Source organism: Protomyctophum parallelum (genome assembly GCF_964188405.1).
Source record: "Protomyctophum parallelum genome assembly, chromosome: 2".
NCBI classification, from domain to species: Eukaryota; Metazoa; Chordata; class Actinopteri; order Myctophiformes; family Myctophidae; genus Protomyctophum; species Protomyctophum parallelum.
This window is the reverse complement of record NC_139699.1, coordinates 50,364,696-50,382,424: the sequence shown is the minus strand read 5'-3', so window position 1 is coordinate 50,382,424 and position 17,729 is coordinate 50,364,696. Positions and strand designations below refer to the sequence as shown.

General features: G+C 43.2%; 1 protein-coding gene across 1 annotated transcript in view; it reads right to left on the bottom strand.

Annotated features, from left to right (window-relative positions):
• Nucleotides 1–17,729, bottom strand: part of LOC310878179 (CUB and sushi domain-containing protein 1-like) — a 740,702-nt gene that overhangs the window by 178,801 nt on the left and 544,172 nt on the right. The window contains exons 26-27 of the mRNA XM_083792333.1: nt 13,291–13,482; nt 136–262 (exon numbers count right to left, since the gene is read on the bottom strand). Of these exons, the coding sequence (XP_083648459.1) occupies nt 136–262; nt 13,291–13,482 (319 nt within the window). The remainder of the gene's footprint in view (nt 1–135; nt 263–13,290; nt 13,483–17,729) is intronic.

The window sequence follows — 17,729 nt, the reverse complement described above, 5'->3', positions numbered from 1 at the left end:
CCGGGGGTCCCCGCCAGCCAAAATCATTGAGAACCCCTGCTTTAGACGACTGGTAACGTACAGTATGCGTCTTTCGGGTACATACTGTAGTAGGTCCAGGGTTTGCCTCCCGACCCATGAAGACTACATAATCACCTGATAGTCTTGCCAGTGTCAGCCTCTATGGTCCAGGAACAGTGCAGGTTGTTGTCATATGGAGCAGGATACCCAGGGGAGAGGATCCGGCCTGACACCGCTCCACTGAGGTGCCCTCCACATTCCGCTATACAGGACGACAAAACGCAGTGGTGGAAAGTAACTAAGTAACTACTGTACTTCACTACAATTATTTGAAGACTTTAGTTACTAGTTACTTTGGTGATTTTAATTTTGATTAGAAAACATACATTAACCACTTCAACCCTATACATTTCTGCCATTTGAAAATAGCAGATCTACAAGCTCTACAATTCCGTGCTGTATTGATGTTGGTACATTAATAATAATAAATAATAATACAACTTTATTTGTATAGCACCTTTCATGACATGAAATGCAGCTCAAAGTGCTTTACAGAACAATGGAGAATAAAAGAAAAGCAAGGCAACGACAAAAAACAAGCAGTAATGCAATACAGTGAGGACATGAATAACAAAAAATGCTCCAGACGCTGTATTAAAATTGAATGATCAATCGTGTCAAATGCAGCCGTTAGATCTAGAAGTAAGAGAACGGATACATGTTTCTTGTCAGCAGACACCCTAAGATCATTCATTACTTTTACAAGTGCTGTTTCTGTACTGTGACCTTTCCTAAAGCCAGATTGGAATTTGTTGTGCACATTATTGTTCTGTAGAAACACATCCAATTGATGAAAGATGCATTTTTCTCTCTCTTTGAGGGGGGGGGGGGCAGGTGACGAGAGAACTCGTCGGCTGCAGAAGAGCTGAAAAAACGCTTTTTTATGGTATATTCAGTGATGTTTTTCTCTAGATCAGAGACAGTCATATTAAAACACAGCAGATAGTGGTCTGATAGCTCAGGCCTTTCAATAGTCCTTTCCACAGTGATGTTCAGCCCTCTAGAAATCACCAGGTCCAGAGTGTGCCCATGTTTATGTGTAGGCCCAACAACATGTTGGATAAATTCAAAGGAGTGCAATAACTCTAAGAAACCCATAGCCATAGCATCTGTAGCATCATCCAGGTGAAGATTAAGATCACCTGAGATAAGAGTTCTGTCATAGTTAGTGGAGCAGATAGATAAAAGTTCTGATATTTCTGTTAGAAATATTGCTTTACTGCATTTTGGCGGGCGATAAATGCTAATCATTGGCATAGAGGCTTGACCATGTAGTATAGTGGCCTGGTATTCAAAGGATGTAAAGCTGCCAAGGGTCAGAGCCTTGAATTTTAACGTGTCTGAAAAAATAATTGCCAGTCCACCTCCTTTCTTAGCCTCGCGAACAGAGTGAATGAAACTGTAGTTTGCGGGACAGGCTGGCGCTAGGAGAACAGCTCCATCTGAGCCAAGCCATGTCTCTGTTAGAAAGATTATATCTAGCTTCTCTTTACAGATTATATCATTTGAGCTGGATGCAATCCTACCTGGAGGGGAGAGAACAGATGGTGGAGGTGAACGGAACACTGTCCCCTCCCCTCCCAGTGAGCTGTGGCGTCCCACAAGGAAGCATACTAGGGCCTTTACTGTTCCTAATATATGTTAACGACATGACTTCAGCTTGTGACTGCAGCTTGTTCCTGTTCGCAGATGACTCAGCACTGCTGGTCTCGGACAGGAACAAACTGCAGGTTGAAAAGACCCTCAGCTCTGAACTCGGTAGAATCTGCACCTGGCTCGCTGATAACAAACTATCCTTACACCTGGGAAAAACTGAATCCATCCTCTTCGGATCAAATAGTAATCTCAGCAAGGCAGATGGCTTCTTGGTTAGAGTGGGTGACAATATTATCACACGAAAAGATCAAATTACCTACCTAGGTTCCATCCTGGAGGCCAATCTTTCCGGTGATAAGATGGCCACCAACGTAATCAAAAAAGTCAATCAAAGAACAAGATTCCTTTACAGGATCTCCTCACTGGTCAGCAAAAACACCTTGAAGACCTTAACAGGAGCCCTCGTACAAGGTTTCTTTGACTATGCATCCACCTCTTGGTACCACAGCACCTCAAAGGCCCTTAAAACAAGGCTCCAGACCTCCCAAAACAAACTGGTCAGGCTCCTACTTGGCCTCACCCCCCGAACCCACCTCACCCCTGCCCACCTTGACTGGCTGGGATGGCTTAGGGTCGACGACAGAGTACAGCATCTTGCAATGGGTCTGGTCCACAAGATTCGATACACCACCAAGATACCCATGTACCTGTCTAAATACTTCCTTAATGTAAACGAAGTCCACACCCACAACACCAGAGGGAGTGCAACAAACCATGTACAACCCAGATTCGGCACAAACAAGGGACTAAATTCTTTTCGCTCCTATGCCACCAAAATGTGGAACGCCCTACCAACAGTCATTAAGACATGTGAATCCCTTGACTCCTTCAAAACCGCTCTCAAAGGGCACCTACGGATGGCTGCAATTCGAAACTGGCCTCTGTAAAATCTGAATCCCCCCCCCCCACCCCATTTCCCCTCACTGTATATGTATCTTTTCCCTTTTTGCTTCCTATATGATGAATTCCTGTTCTGTTCTTTAGCTACATAGAAGTGTCTATTTGTATGTCTCTAAATGTTTTGATGAATTGAACAATGTGGACCCTGTTGTAAACAAGTGTAATGCTTAATTGGGTCGTCCACTCACAGTTAACAGTCTTTGTATTGAGTTTGTGCTTAAAATGTACTGTAAATTCTACAAACTGTTAATAAATATTTCAATCAATCAATCAATTTGTTATCACATTTTTGGGGGCTGTGATGCCTGTGAGGTACAGTAACCAAACAGCATTCTCTCTCCAGACCACTCCTTGTGTTGGACACTCTATTTGAAATAACAGTAGAAATGTTGTGGACCTCAACCTGTGCAGTGATTGAAACACCAGGCTTTCTAGAAGCATGGGGTCCATACATGTTTGTTGCTGCGCATAATAGGAGAGAAACAGGCAAACGGAAATAACAATTCTTCTACATTCTCTAGTGTGTAAACTTCTTGTAAGAAGAAATACATTTTTAAAACACTAAACAAAGGGTACTATATCAAATAATTAATTACTCAAAAATAGAAATTATTTCTGTAAATCTCCAAGGGGAAAAAATAAATGGCAGAATTTTCAGTGGAACCAGAAAACCATGCCCACTGCTATGCCTACAGTATATGGCTCGTACTGTTTCCATATGGAGCAAGACAGGGGAGAAGATGCAGCCAAGATTCAGAGACTGCATAGATCTGCTGTCATTATTCAGCAGCAGAGACACATTGTAGACTAGGGTAGACTGTATCTCACAGACTCACACCACATCAGTGTTGTTTTTGGCAGCAAAATTTAGTTTTAGTCATAGTTTTTGGACTGAAACTTCATTTAGTTTTAGTCACATTTTAGTCACCTGGTTTTAGTGTTAGTCTAGTTTTAGTCGACTAAGTGTCATGCGATTTTAGTCGACTAAATCTACTGTATATTTAGTCAAAATGTATTTTGGCAGGCGTTGAAGCCGCCGTAATGAGTGACTTTACACATGCTGAAAATAGCCGATCAACAAGCTCACAACGCGTCGCAAAACGACGTGTTGTGAGCTTGTAGATCGGCTATTTTCAGCATGCAACCAAGTGCAAAATGACTTGGACCTCTACTGCCGGGCATCGGTCTAGTATTCTGAAATGGGCATTATTATGAATAATAATATATATAATAATAATATATTATAATAATAATAATAATAAGACTACTCTTGCTAATGCTTTTGGTTTGGGTTGTGTGTCAACCTTGCCATGAGGCAACTCCAAATATTGACAAGATATCTTTAGTGGTTAATTTCTCGGTTGATTATAAATTGATATTGGGAAATAGATTTTTGGTCGGGTTTTGTAATATTACATGTTATCAGAAATTCTGAATCTGCTTTGATCATGTTCTAAAAGTACAAGTATTTTTCTTTTTGTAACAAATAGAAAAAGGCTGAAGGAGGAGACGAAGTGTCGATCCCTGAGGGACACCGGTCAACTAAGTATATAGGGTCTAATAATTGGTTTAAAGATCAGTGTGAGCACTTTCTGATGGCAACTACAAATCTCTCGATCAATTTTGTTTGTAGGAAATGGGGTTTCTTGCAGGATGAAGTTGATGAGGCAGATTCAAACTCATCATGTTGGTATGTTACATCTTGGCCTGCTGAGCCACCAGCTTGCTAATGTTTATAAACCAGTTTGGATAGAATGCAGGGTTTTTTATCTGAGTCTGTACTGTGTGCTCAGCTGTGAAGAGACCGCCATTAAGACCAGGGGCTAGTATGTGCAATCCCACGTCAATCTATGACTCTTCATTGACCCAAGGCTGGACACACGCATGCGTACATGCACACACACGCGTGCGCGCGCACACAAATTAAAATATGCCGTGTTCACTGGCAGTGGCACATTGTGACATATCCAGTGGTGGAAAGTAACTAAATAAATGTACTTAAGTACTGTACTAAAGTACAATTCTGAGGTATTTATACTTTACTTGAATATATCAACTTTTCAGTATACTTTTACTTCTACTTCTACCTTATTTCAGAGGCAAATATTGTACTTTTACTCCACTATATGTATTTGAAAACTTTAGTTACTAGTTACTATGTAGATTTTGATTATTATTAAAAAAACATACATTAACCACCTCAGCCCTAGTATTTACTGTAGCTTTCGGCCATTTGAAAATAGGTCTACACGCTCGCGATGCGACGCATTGTGAGCTTGCTATTTTCAAAAGATTTTTTGACATTTGAAAAATGTTGATACAAATACTTTTGTAACGAAAATACATTGCATGGATGCACCTGGGACGTATCCTCAGTGATGTATCCAAAGGTCATCACCTGGGACGTATCCTCAGTGATGTATCCAAAGGTCATCACCTGGGACGTATCCTCAGTGATGTATCCAAAGGGCATCACCTGGGACGTATCCTCAGTGATGTATCCAAAGGTCATCGCCTGGGACGTATCCTCGGTGATGTATCCAAAGGGCATCACCTGGGACGTATCCTCAGTGATGTATCCAAAGGTCATCACCTGGGACGTATCCTCGGTGATGTATACAAAGGTCATCACCTGGGACGTATCCTCAGTGATGTATCCAAAGGTCATCACCTGGGACGTATCCTCAGTGATGTATCCAAAGGGCATCACCTGGGACGTATCCTCAGTGATGTATCCAAAGGTCATCGCCTGGGACGTATCCTCGGTGATGTATCCAAAGGGCATCACCTGGGACGTATCCTCAGTGATGTATCCAAAGGTCATCACCTGGGACGTATCCTCGGTGATGTATCCAAAGGTCATCACCTGGGACGTATCCTCAGTGATGTATCCAAAGGTCATCACCTGGGACGTATCCTCAGTGATGTATCCAAAGGTCATCACCTGGGACGTATCCTCAGTGATGTATCCAAAGATCATCACCTGGGACGTATCCTCAGTGATGTATCCAAAGGTCATCACCTGGGACGTATCCTCAGTGATGTATCCAAAGGTCATCACCTGGGACGTATCCTCAGTGATGTATCCAAAGGTCATCACCTGGGACGTATCCTCAGTGATGTATCCAAAGGTCATCGGGGGTTTCGTGTCTCGCAAACATCATACCCCTCACCCCTCGGGTGATCAAGCCGGCCGGGGTGATCAAGTCCCGACTTAGGTCCCAGTAGCTACCCTCGATCAGACCCACTAGGGAAAGACCTTGTGCAACTTTTACTTGTAAACAGAGTATTTCTATATTGCTGAATTGAAAAACATTTGTGTACTTTTTCCACCCCTGAAAAACATGTTGTTGAAACATTATGCTGCTACCTTGGATAAGGCTTTGTTGAAAAATAAATATTGAATCTCAAAAGGACTTTACCTGTATAAATAAAGATAATACAAAGAAAGTAAGCCTACGCCTGCATGCATGAGAAAGTGAGAGAGAAAGCGTGTGGAGAATTAATTGAGAGAGTGTGTGTGTGACAGGCTGACAGATTAGACAGAGACAGAGTGTAAAAAAGATCCCCAGAGAGAGGAAAAGACCACCGTTCTGTTTGATTTGTGAGCATGTGAGAAAAACAGTATGGAAGTAGCTTAGGGCAGTGTGGGTGCTCCTAATCTCCATGCCGGTATACATGCAGACATGAGACTGAGACAGACGGATAGAAGAGGGGAAGACACAGAGGTGGTATGTATGGAAGCTACGTCGCCCTGGGCGGTGCCTGCATATACCGTTCCCTTGTTTTCTGCTTCACTAGAAATGAGGCAGAGGCAGAACAGACACTAATTGGCTATATGCACACACGTCATTTTGGAAATATAAACCACAGGTGTTACCGATGATACTAATGAAGACTGTTCCACTCTGGTCAAACAGAGTCAGTGTTAATGATAATAACGTAGGCTCTATTCCATTCTGGTCAAACAGAGTCAGTGTTAATGATACTAATGAAGGGTCAGTTCCATTCTGGTCAAACAGAGTCAGTGTTAATGATACTAATGAAGGCTCAGTTCCATTCTGGTCAAACAGAGTCAGGGTGCTGCTATTGTGATTGTTGGCTCACTGGAAACACTCTGCTACACCAGTGGTGAGACCCACTGGTGCAAGTGTTCTTGAGTGGGTTCCAAATGGCCCTCTGTGGTATATGGTGAATCATATAGCATATTAAAAACTACATGGTTAGTCATAATTGTACTTTAAAAAAAAATATATATATATTTTTTTATTTGCGGCTTACGCCTTTTATTGGTTTTTTTGAAGGGACAGACAGTAGGCTGACAGGAAACGGGAGAGAGGTGGGGGAAGACATGCAGTAAAGGCCGTGTCGGGCTCTGGAGTCGAACCCGCGGCACACTGCGACTGGATTACCAGTCGGGTGCCCAGACGGTTACGCCACCGCCTGGGCCATAATTGTACATTTTAACAAGCCATTTCTCCCTGCATCTCCCTCCAGTGTCTCACCAAAGTGCCTTAAACTGAAGTCTATTTGCGTATCAATTGTTCCACAGGCAGGAAGCCAATCTATGGGTTTACCCTTATATTTTGTTTGATGTTAGAGAAAGCGACTTCTATCCTTGTCACTGAGTAGCTGAGTATTTACTTTCTTAAAATGACTCTTAACAATCTTCTGTCATTATAGAATAATGAGAAACGTTATGAAACTATTACTAGTGAGTGCAATTTGTACTGATTTAAAATGTACGACAGGGTATTTTCATGATTATAGTTTTCTTTACTGGGTTATACTGTTTAATTAATTTCAGTCTGTTGTTTTATTTCAAAGTTATAACTCTGTTAAAAGGTATAAATAATAAGATAGGATATGTCTTTGTCGGGAGGGTCCGCCTCTCTCTACCGGAAACAGCTACTGACCCAGATCTCATTGGTCAAAAGGAAGAGCCTATTTCATGTCCGGTGAGAGAAGGGACCTTGAGTGTGAACATTTCTTGTATATAACACCTTGGATTCTGTGTGAAGGGGGCTGTTCAACTGAGACTCAGATTGGCTCCGGAGGCTTGGTCTTAGATTATGTGCCAAGCCTTTCTTTCTGATCTGTATACAGGGAAGTGAACGACAACGTGCGTGTGCGAAGAGCAAGGAGTATATAGTGGCCTTGGAGGCAAACTAAAAAATATATATTAATGAAAATGCGCTAGGACGTGTGTAGGTCCTAGGGGGGGGGGGGGGGGGGGGGGGGGGGGGAGGTCTGTATGTTTAGCTGTGCTCTATAGGGACTCCCAGTATGAAGTACCCAGCTTACTTCAACACCATTGACTTTTATATTCTTCTAATAGGAAAAGTGCAGTCATTTGTCAAAAATGCAGAGCCTTGGAGTATTTGAAGGTGGAGTGTTAATTCTGTAAAAAGAAATGATGCACTTGCAAAATGGAAAATTGTTTGGGCGGGGGTTGTAAAACCAGCAGCAGAAAGCCGTACGTGCTTCAGTGGTGGAGGATGCTGGGCGAAAATGGAAAGCAGTCAGACATGGTCAGCGATAGTGGCTGCAGCAAATAACCCATGGCCATATCACAGTTATTGCAGTTCTGCATTTATTTTCGTTTTTGCACTTTTTGCTCAATTAAATATAGTTTCAGTTAGTTTGGAACCAGAGTGGGGTTTCTCATGACAGTTTGGTTGTTGTTGTAACTTGTAACAAAGATCATCACATCATTCAGTGAAATAAGACAGATCCTCTTTCGTCACAGCATTATGTCGCTCATGAATTCCATGTAGGCTAATAAAGGCCAGCTGGAGATTCTATGTGATGCGGATCACTGGCTGTGTAGCCCATGGGGGTGTTTTCATTCCTAATTCAAATGTTATATTTTACTTTAAATAAGGATTTTTATTTGTGAAGCCATGATGGATAAGGGGTCAGGACAACAAGGCCTTTTCGTGGAGGGGTCAGAATAGAATTTGGACTTAAACTGTTATTTGTCTATAGTAGGCCTACTATTGACTCACAGTCATATACACCCGGCTGTCTCAATAAACAGTATGCACCAATGACTCCTCCAGACTCCAGCCTTTTACTGTATGTTGTTTTGCAATTACACAAAATTGTTGCAATTGGTTTTAGTTTTCCTCTAAAGTCTAGCATGATCTTTATTTCCGTTAACACAAATGTAAATTTTTTGTTTACTTTTAGTTAATAACAACTTTGGGCCATAATAATACTGCAGGTGGCCACACTAACCCATGCAAAACAAACAACAGCAGCAATTTAGCACCGTCACCTGGGTGAACTCAGGTATGTTGGCAGGGCGGGGAAACCAAATGTTTGGCACATTCTTCTCCAACCCAAATGAACAGCTGCCACCTGCCAACTATGGCTAAATCTCCCCTCTGGCAGCTTATCTGCAACACATGCCTGGGAAAATATTCAAATTGATTCTGGATGTGCCAAATGGAAACCTTTTTTCTGTCTGTCATTTTCATCTTCTGAAGGCTTAAAACCTGCATGGTGTTTGTGTGATTGTAGATTGTGCTTGAATGGCTTATGAGTGCTGAGTAAGACCAAAGCTTCCTAAAAGCTTCCTAGCAGTCCCATCGACCTCCCTAGCTGCCCACTCACTGAATCTGTGATGACGTTCACTGCAATTTACCTCTGAGAGTACTGAATAGACCCTCGAGGGTCCATTTGCTTACATCTGTACACTCTCTGAGTTAGTACATTCAGGGTTCAATTTGCTGGGGGAGAAGGTGTGTGTGTGTGTGTGTGTGTGTGTGTGTGTGTGTGGGGGTCCATACCAATGCTTTTGATCATAATGTTATGGCTGGTGGGGTTATTATGATTTATCCCTGCTTCTAGTCAGACTGAATTAAATACAGGACTTTCCTTTTGTGAAATGTAAACTGTCTGAAACGTTTGATGTTGTCACTTTTGATTTGATCACAGTGTAACATTTTAGTTTAAAATGGGTGTTGTTAACCACATTAATTACAGGTAAATCCGTCATTTTAATACAAACTAAAAAACTAAAACTAAAATAGCAGATCTACGAGTTCATAACGTACTGCGATGCGACACATTGTGAGCTTATAGGCTATTATTGCTATTTGTCATGAGATTTATTTTGTTGTTGTCAGACTGTGAAGGCTTATGATCACAGACTAGTCTGGTGAGACGTAGGACCCCCCTATAGAGCACCGACGTCACTGTCAGTAGAGGGCGTCAGTCCACAGGTTCATGTACTTTTTATTTGCATTGTAATCTCCATAGGGGGATTTTAGATCGCCTCATATAAGAACTGTGTTTGAAAAATAAACCGATCACCCCAGCCTTTTCACTCATATGGATATAAAGCATCGACTGAAGGTGGAAATGTACAAATATACCCAAAGAGTAACAAAATAAGCGTTATAAACGAGTCAAACAACCCAGAGACTACATTTCCGGGTAGGCGGGGTTGCACAACAGAAACTGAATGTTAATTACGTTTATTTTTATTTTATTGATATTGAATGTTCCGTGGTTAGTACGAGTCGAGTCACCACCAGCTGAGCTTACGTCAACAAGGAATCTCAGGAACGCAATGTGTTGACGCAATGGGCGTGACGTATATTAGCAGCGACATTGCCTTCATATGTAGTTTCAAGGCTTTTGCGGCCACATTAATTCCATTTTTTCCAGAAACTGGCTGTATCAAATATGAATGGACATCATTAACGACGCACAGCCACTCCCCTGACAGAAAGGCCGGGGTGGTCGGTTTATTTATCAAACACAGTTCTTATATGAAGCGACCTAAAATCGCCCTATGGGGATTTCAATGCAAATAAAAAAATACATGAACCTGTGTATTGGCGCCCTCTACTGAAAGTGACGTCAGACTTCGCTAGATTCAAGCGACTAGGGCCTCTCAGGACCTCCCTAGAGGACGACTTTGCGGGATTAGGAAGCGGGAAGAAGAGGCACTCGCCTGAGGCTGAAAACTCAGCCGCTCTCTCGTATGGTTATGAAACAATTTGAAAAGCTGGTTAAAACTGAGCTCCTGGTCAAAACGGAGTCTTCTGTTTGCCTACAGAACCAGGAGAGGTGTGCAAGACGCCTCATCGACCTTACTTAATCTTCTCTGTAAACATTTAGAAAGTAGTAAGAAGCATGCCAGGCTGCTCTTCGTAGGTTTTCCATCAGTGTTAAATACAATTCAGCCTCATGTTCTGGCAGACAAACTAGTGCATTTATTCTGTCTAGATCTGTGCCTTGTAGGCTGGATCCTTGATTTTCTTACCAATAGATCACAACAGGTAAAAGCAAAAGTAATTTTATCAAATCTATTATCACCTTCTACCGGCTCACATCGTTGTGTATTGTCTGCCTTCTTCAAGGTTCAAGGTCCAATTTTATTTAGTGTCCCCGAAGGGCAAATTGGGTTGCAGCATAGACAGTACATTAAACAATGAATGAAACAGTACAAACAAACAACCAGTTCACATAGCGGATACCAGAGTACAAAGGTGCACACAACCATTAAAGTGCAGGCGTTAAAGTGCTTTAAAGTGCTATGCGATAGGTCATAAAAGTGCATGTGCATAGACATGGCACGAGATAATACAGTAAAAAGTGAAAGTGCTCATCATAAGGTTATATCCTCGATCTACCCACAGCAGCATAAAGTGTGTGAATAGAGACCGGGACAAAGGAATGTTTGTGCCTGTTTGTGCCTGTTTTTTTTGTATATGTTATATACAAATAATGATTGTGTTGGTCATGGCCAAGTACTTGAAGACTTTCTCTCTTGGTGTGGGGATGCCTTTCTCCAACTGAATGTCTCGAAAACCAAGGAAATGTGTGTCGACTTCAGGAGATCCCCCCGCAGTTCTCCAGAACAGTGTTGTCCATGGTGAGCAAGTTGACCTGGTGACCACTTACAAATACTTGGGTACTTCATTTGACATCAAGCTGAAATTCGATGTGAACTGTGACATGCTGTGCAAGAAAGGCCAACAACGCCTCTTTTGCTTGAGGCAGCTCACCAAATTTCAGGTTGATAAATCCCTAATGAAACTGTTCTACAGTGCCTTTATTGAGTCAGTTATCTCCTTCTCCATCATTTGTTGGTATGGAAACCTAAACATAGGACAAAAACCTGCACCTTGGTAGGATTGTGAGAACGGCCTCAAAGATTGCCGGAGTTAATTTCAGTAGTCTAGATCAAGTTTAAAAAAATCAGGTGCTAAAGAAAGCCAAGTCCATTTGTACGGACAACTCCCATCCCCTCAGCTCTGAGTTCAAGCTGCTTCCCTCTGGCATTCACCTAAAAGTTCCAGGGGCCAAAAGCAATAGATATAAGTTCTCCTTCGTGCCTGTATCTCCTTCGTGCCTGTATCTATATGATTTCTTTATACAACTGTTCTGAAAATGTTATGAATTTCAATGTTACACTGATACCTTGAACTGCCATCCTGTTTTATTGTTCTATGTGTGCCTTTTTACTGTGTTTTTGTGTTTCATGTTACCTAAATAAATGAACCTGAACCTAAATATGTATTTTTTTTACCGCAATGTATTTATACTTATTTACTATAGTCCTACTAGACCCCAGGAAATTACATGATCTGGTGACAAACTGATGTATTGAGCCTACAACACACAATGGCAGCCCCCTAGTAGTCAGTTGTTCGTTCAGAGACACAGAAAACAACGACTGTGGCCAGATGTAATCTATTGGGGTCTAGTAGGACTATAGTAAATAATAATAAAGAAATCACTGTAAAATGTTGTACAAAAATACATAACGATACATTTTAACAGCGATACGATGTGATTCACAATATATGATTGACAATACGATACATGGACGATATTGGTTCATTATTGCGATTCAATGGTTTCAAATTGAGCTATTTAGCATTAAATGTATGAATATGTAAATAAGTAAACAGTGATTCTCTTGCAAATACATAGACAGCCCAATCTATTTTTGGATAGATTGGAATAGATCAAATGTTCAAATCAGATTGGAATCACATTCCTGCCATCTTCAGGCTTCACTCACATCGGGCGGAAATCAGATTTGTGCTGGATTTGGGCCGCCAATCTGAACAAGGCATACTGTATAACTTACAAGTAGTTAGGCTAGCATTAGATGTGACACATTGTGAGCTTGTAGATCTGCTATTTTCAAAAGATTTTTGATACATTTGCAAACGTGAAATGAGACATTGTGCATAATCAGTACTTTTACGTTTGGTACTTTAAGTACATATTGATGTCAATACTTGGCAACATTTTTAACCAAGCCCTATTTTTCATCTGGGAGCATTTTGACTAAATCAGTGTATCTACAGAAGAAACAAACAAATAATGTACTGCATGTATTCAATACATGCAGTACATTTTGTTTGGCTTAATTGTATTTCTATTACAATAGGAATTACAGTTATTAATTTCACAATTTGAGTGGTGCTTTTTTGTACTTTTTTTTCCCCGGGGCGGTATACATTTACTTCGGGACGGTTCAAATTGTATTTTGGGACGGTTCCGGGACGGTGGTGAAAAAAGTTAGTCTGGAGCCCTGCGGCCCAGATTCCCGATCTGGTGATCGGAGCGGGACAACCCTACTTGGCATATACAATGAATTCCAGACGTGTACAGGTGACCTGTGCTAGCATACTGTATACGTACCTAAACAGGACGGGAGTGGCCTGTCCCAGACGCGCCGGTCTCCGCTGAGGCAGGTGAGCGTGCTGCTGCCATGGAGACTGTATCCAGGGTTACACGAGTACAGGACGTACGTGCTGGCATAGTGACCGTCGTCCTGGATCTTATAGCCGTATGTAGGCACACCTGGCTCCCCGCAGTGAATCAGGTCGAAACCTAGAGACACAGGCAGGCAGGCACGTACACACACGCATGCACACACACACGCACGAAACACAAACACACACACACACACACACACACACACACAGAAACTGGGTCAGTTACTCAAACAGAAGTGAGTCAGAGTAGTTTTGGGCAAGAGCACATATAATGTCACCCTGATACACCCAAAATCCCACAGGAAGGGGTTTGTAGTACACAGTAAAATCCAGAGCGCTAATTTAACCAAGAAAGTGTATAAATGGAACCAAACGGACCCCATTACGCTTACGAAATGATCCCCATGGGGATTAATAAAGGTAATTGTCTTCTTCACGCAGAGCTGATGAGGAGCATATTATCTGCATTCAATCTGCTCCATGTTAATCTACCGCAGGGAGCTTGCGGGTTGTTTGGTAGTGACTGTCTGGGCCTGGGTAGATGTCTCCTTTGGCTAAATGGAGTGAAGCAGTGGTTCTCAAACTGAGTTTAATTTCAAGGACAGTGGGCCCCCATAACTCTGAGGGTAAACGCATGGAACGAAAATGGACCCATATGGGCGTAAGGGACTGTGGTATTCCTTAAAAACCTGTCCTCAAGGAACCCTGGGGGTTCCTGCATGTATACCCAATTTTGAGAACTACTGGACTAAACAATCTATATAAATACTTTTGTTTCTATGCACAAAACTGGAGGTTATGCAATAACCGTGGTTATGTAAACAGATATTAGGGAACAACTGCTTCACAAGAAAATGGTAAATTGTGTATTTTATATAGTGCCTTTATCCAAGGCGCTTTACAGAGATTGTGCATTACATTCACCCATTCACACACACATTCCCACACCGATGCCGGAGGAAACCATGCAAGGCACCAACCTGCACCCCGGGGGCAATTAGGCGTTCATAGTCTTGCTCAAGGACACTTCAACACTAGCCTCGATACCCAGGCTTTCATTTTGTCTGCGCGAAAAATTTAAGCCTGGATTTAAGCATGGGCTGCACTGAGACCGGGGCTGACGGACAGATCGGTGAACCAATCAGGGTGTGCGCAAATCTGAGCCGCGGCCCTCCCACCTAGGCCAGAAAGGTCTAGCGTTAGCTCAGGCTACTTCGACACTAACTCTGGGGGAGCCCGGGTTCGAACTGCGAACCTTGTGGTTTCCATCGGGTCACTCGAGCCACCACCGCCCCAAGAACCACCACAAGAACAATGCAATTCACTGCCAGAACGGGCAGGGAGGAGGGGCCGCTTCAGCTCTGAGCACATCCACATGGGCACGCCACACATGCAACTCGAGGACGCACGCAGGTTGTGACTCATTGTTTAGGCGGCGGGGGGAAAAAAAGATTATGATAAGGATGGGCTTGACGCATGTTGGTGCCCCCTGGGCCTCGGCTTGGTGCCCTACGCGGTGTGTGTTGTGCGTGTGCCTAGCGGCGGCGCTGATTAGAACCCACAGTGTGCGTTGACAATATGTGTTTAGATGAGATGATAGTGCCATTATTTGAGCAGAAGAGAACAAAGAGCTACAGAGTGGTGGAACATAACACCCAATTCACACCGTGACACATACAGGGATGCTCAGCAGCAAACACAAAGCCTCTGACGCTATACTATACAGTAGCTGCACGGAGCAATTAGAAAATGCTGTGCTCTGAAGTAGGCAACACACCAATACCACTTCAAAGAGAAATGCAGAAATGCACTGCTGTAGTGTATTTTTCCTTCTTTTTTTTTAACTGGCAGTTGTAGAAATGAGTTAATATTGGGCACTTAAATGGCATATTTATTGCCTAAAATGTACAGCATTTAATAGTCTAAAAACAAGCTCCCGGAGGTGAGCTTCGAGTGGCCTGCATCTCTCCTGCCTCTGTCTGTGTGATTTGCCGTCTGGGGCGGGTGCACCGCGTACAGCTTTGACCCACTGAGCACTGGGGCTCTCACTGTTCCAAGGGACGCTATGGGTCCGAGGTAATGGATGTACCAAAACATAAAACAACATGGCTGTCAATGACGGATGGCAATAACATTTGGAGCAGCGACCTCCTCTGGGTCTGCACAAAAAAGTTTGGTGCTGATTGCAAGGGTTTGCAAGAGTAGCTGCAAGAGACTATGCCAGGCAGTCAGGCCCGGATTAACAATGGAATTTACTGGAGTTTAAGCTCCAGGGCCCACAGTTTGCAGGGCCCTGTGCAGGTACAGCTGTTGCTTCCGTCGAAACCGTATTCATAGTCACCGATTTAAATGTCACGCAACACAGGAACCCCAGCCCAGATAGTGTTTTTGGTCATCCGACAGTAGCTTAACCACTCGGTGGGAGGAGACTCAAAAATAGCAGATCCAGCGTCGGTGAGTAGCCTTATAACTCTATGGGAGCAGGGGAGCAGCCTTATAAATCTATGGGAGCAGGGGAGAAGCCTTATAACTCTATGGGAGCAGGGGAGCAGCCTTATAACTCTATGGGAGCAACGGTGATAGTGCTGGCGGTGTGCTGAACGCACACACGCATTCATTCACTGGGCACAGAAATACAAAAACTATCATTCTCAATTGTTAAACCATAGTCCTAGAGACCTCCCAGTGCCTGATGTCCCCCAAGAACACACAAGGCAAGAGAGAGCTTCCTGCTAGTTCTAGCAGGGGAGAAAGGACAGTGGGCGGGTCCGCGGGGAGGGTGCACTGGTTTGCTGCACCTGGCCGGCAGGTTTTTCGTACTTCCCTGTTGGCCGGGTGTGGCTCTCCCTCTCGCCTCGGTGATGGCTGCGCGCAGGGTGCCCCTCTGTGGACGGACTTGTCTATATCTGGAAGCCTGGAGGAGAGGGGCAGTGACTTGGCCAATCACTGCTGACCCGCCAACTGAGAGTGTAGTGGTTGAGGGTTGAAACACTCTAAGAAGGTTGGAGACCACCTGATGACCTCTCCTCCGGCCCACGGCATCCATTAGAAATGGATTATATTCGCATCTTTGATGTATTTACAAACTTTTACGCACACGCAAATCAGATTGCAAGCGTGCATGCATGTGGCCTTTTGATTTGGTGTAGCGCCAGGGCCCTTGGAGGGGCCAGGGGTCAGGGGTCGTCAACGTGTCCATACACATTCACGTGGACAGACGTGTCCGTGGAAAGACTTGTCCATGTCTGTGGCAAATATTAGATTTGTTTTAATTAATTATGAAATATATATAGCCTAATATGTTTTTCATTATAAGGGTAAATAAAAAAGATGTCTTATCTAAATATTCATGTTTATTAATTAATTTGGTAAAGTCAGACGGGTTGCCATGATATTATTATCCGTTGACAGATGGATGGAGCCCGCACGCACACCATAGTAGGTACAACCATACAACAAGACTTATTTTGATTTTTTTTGTACGTAATACTACAGTGTCCATCCATCTGTCATCTGATGTCCCTTTAGCCCAGCACCCACCTGTCTATGTGCGTACAGTATATATATCCTATGTCCTCTCATGGTATTATTATCCCACACCAACTGCGACGCACCTGTCAATGTTGAGCCCCATACCATACTGTCTGTTTATGCTCCCTGGATGGAAGTGGAGAGAATGTGGTCCATGTTAAGTTTGTGGGAAAGTGGAGATATTACACACAAAACTTTCAAAATAGTAACCCAAGGTGCCCACTTTTTACATTATTATTATTATTTTGCTAAGACGTCCACAGATGTCTTGGGCACTACATAGCGGGATTTCCCAGGACGTCTGTGGACGTCTTGGGCTCACAACTGTCTTAAAGGGCCACCTCACCCCTTTTTAAACCAGATCTTATTTTTGAGTGGTGCAAACCACTCCTACAACCAGCTTGCAATGTCCTCGTACCTGTTTGTTTGTTTGTGTGTCTGTCTGTTTGTTTGTTTGTTTGTGTGTGTGTGTGTGTGTCTGTCTGTGTAAGCACGAGTATGTGACTTAATAATAGCAGTAGGGGGCGCCAGAAACAGTGAGAGGGGTAGTGGCTCTAATGAGAGAGAGAGAGAGAGAGAGAGAGAGAGAGAGAGAGAGAGGGGGGGGGGGGGAGGGGGGGGGGAATTGCACCACTCAGTTCACACGTGTGTGATTTTTTAATGATGTTTAGGGCACAAGAAACACTTTCCTGGGGTTTGTATGTGTTTTTAGATATTTTAGTCATGACGCCGTGTTCATGACCAAATGTGTCATGAAAATGTGGTCTCACTTCCTTCCTGGACTACAAGTCACACCTCCATGCAGCCTCCCCCCTCTCCACAAGGAGGGGA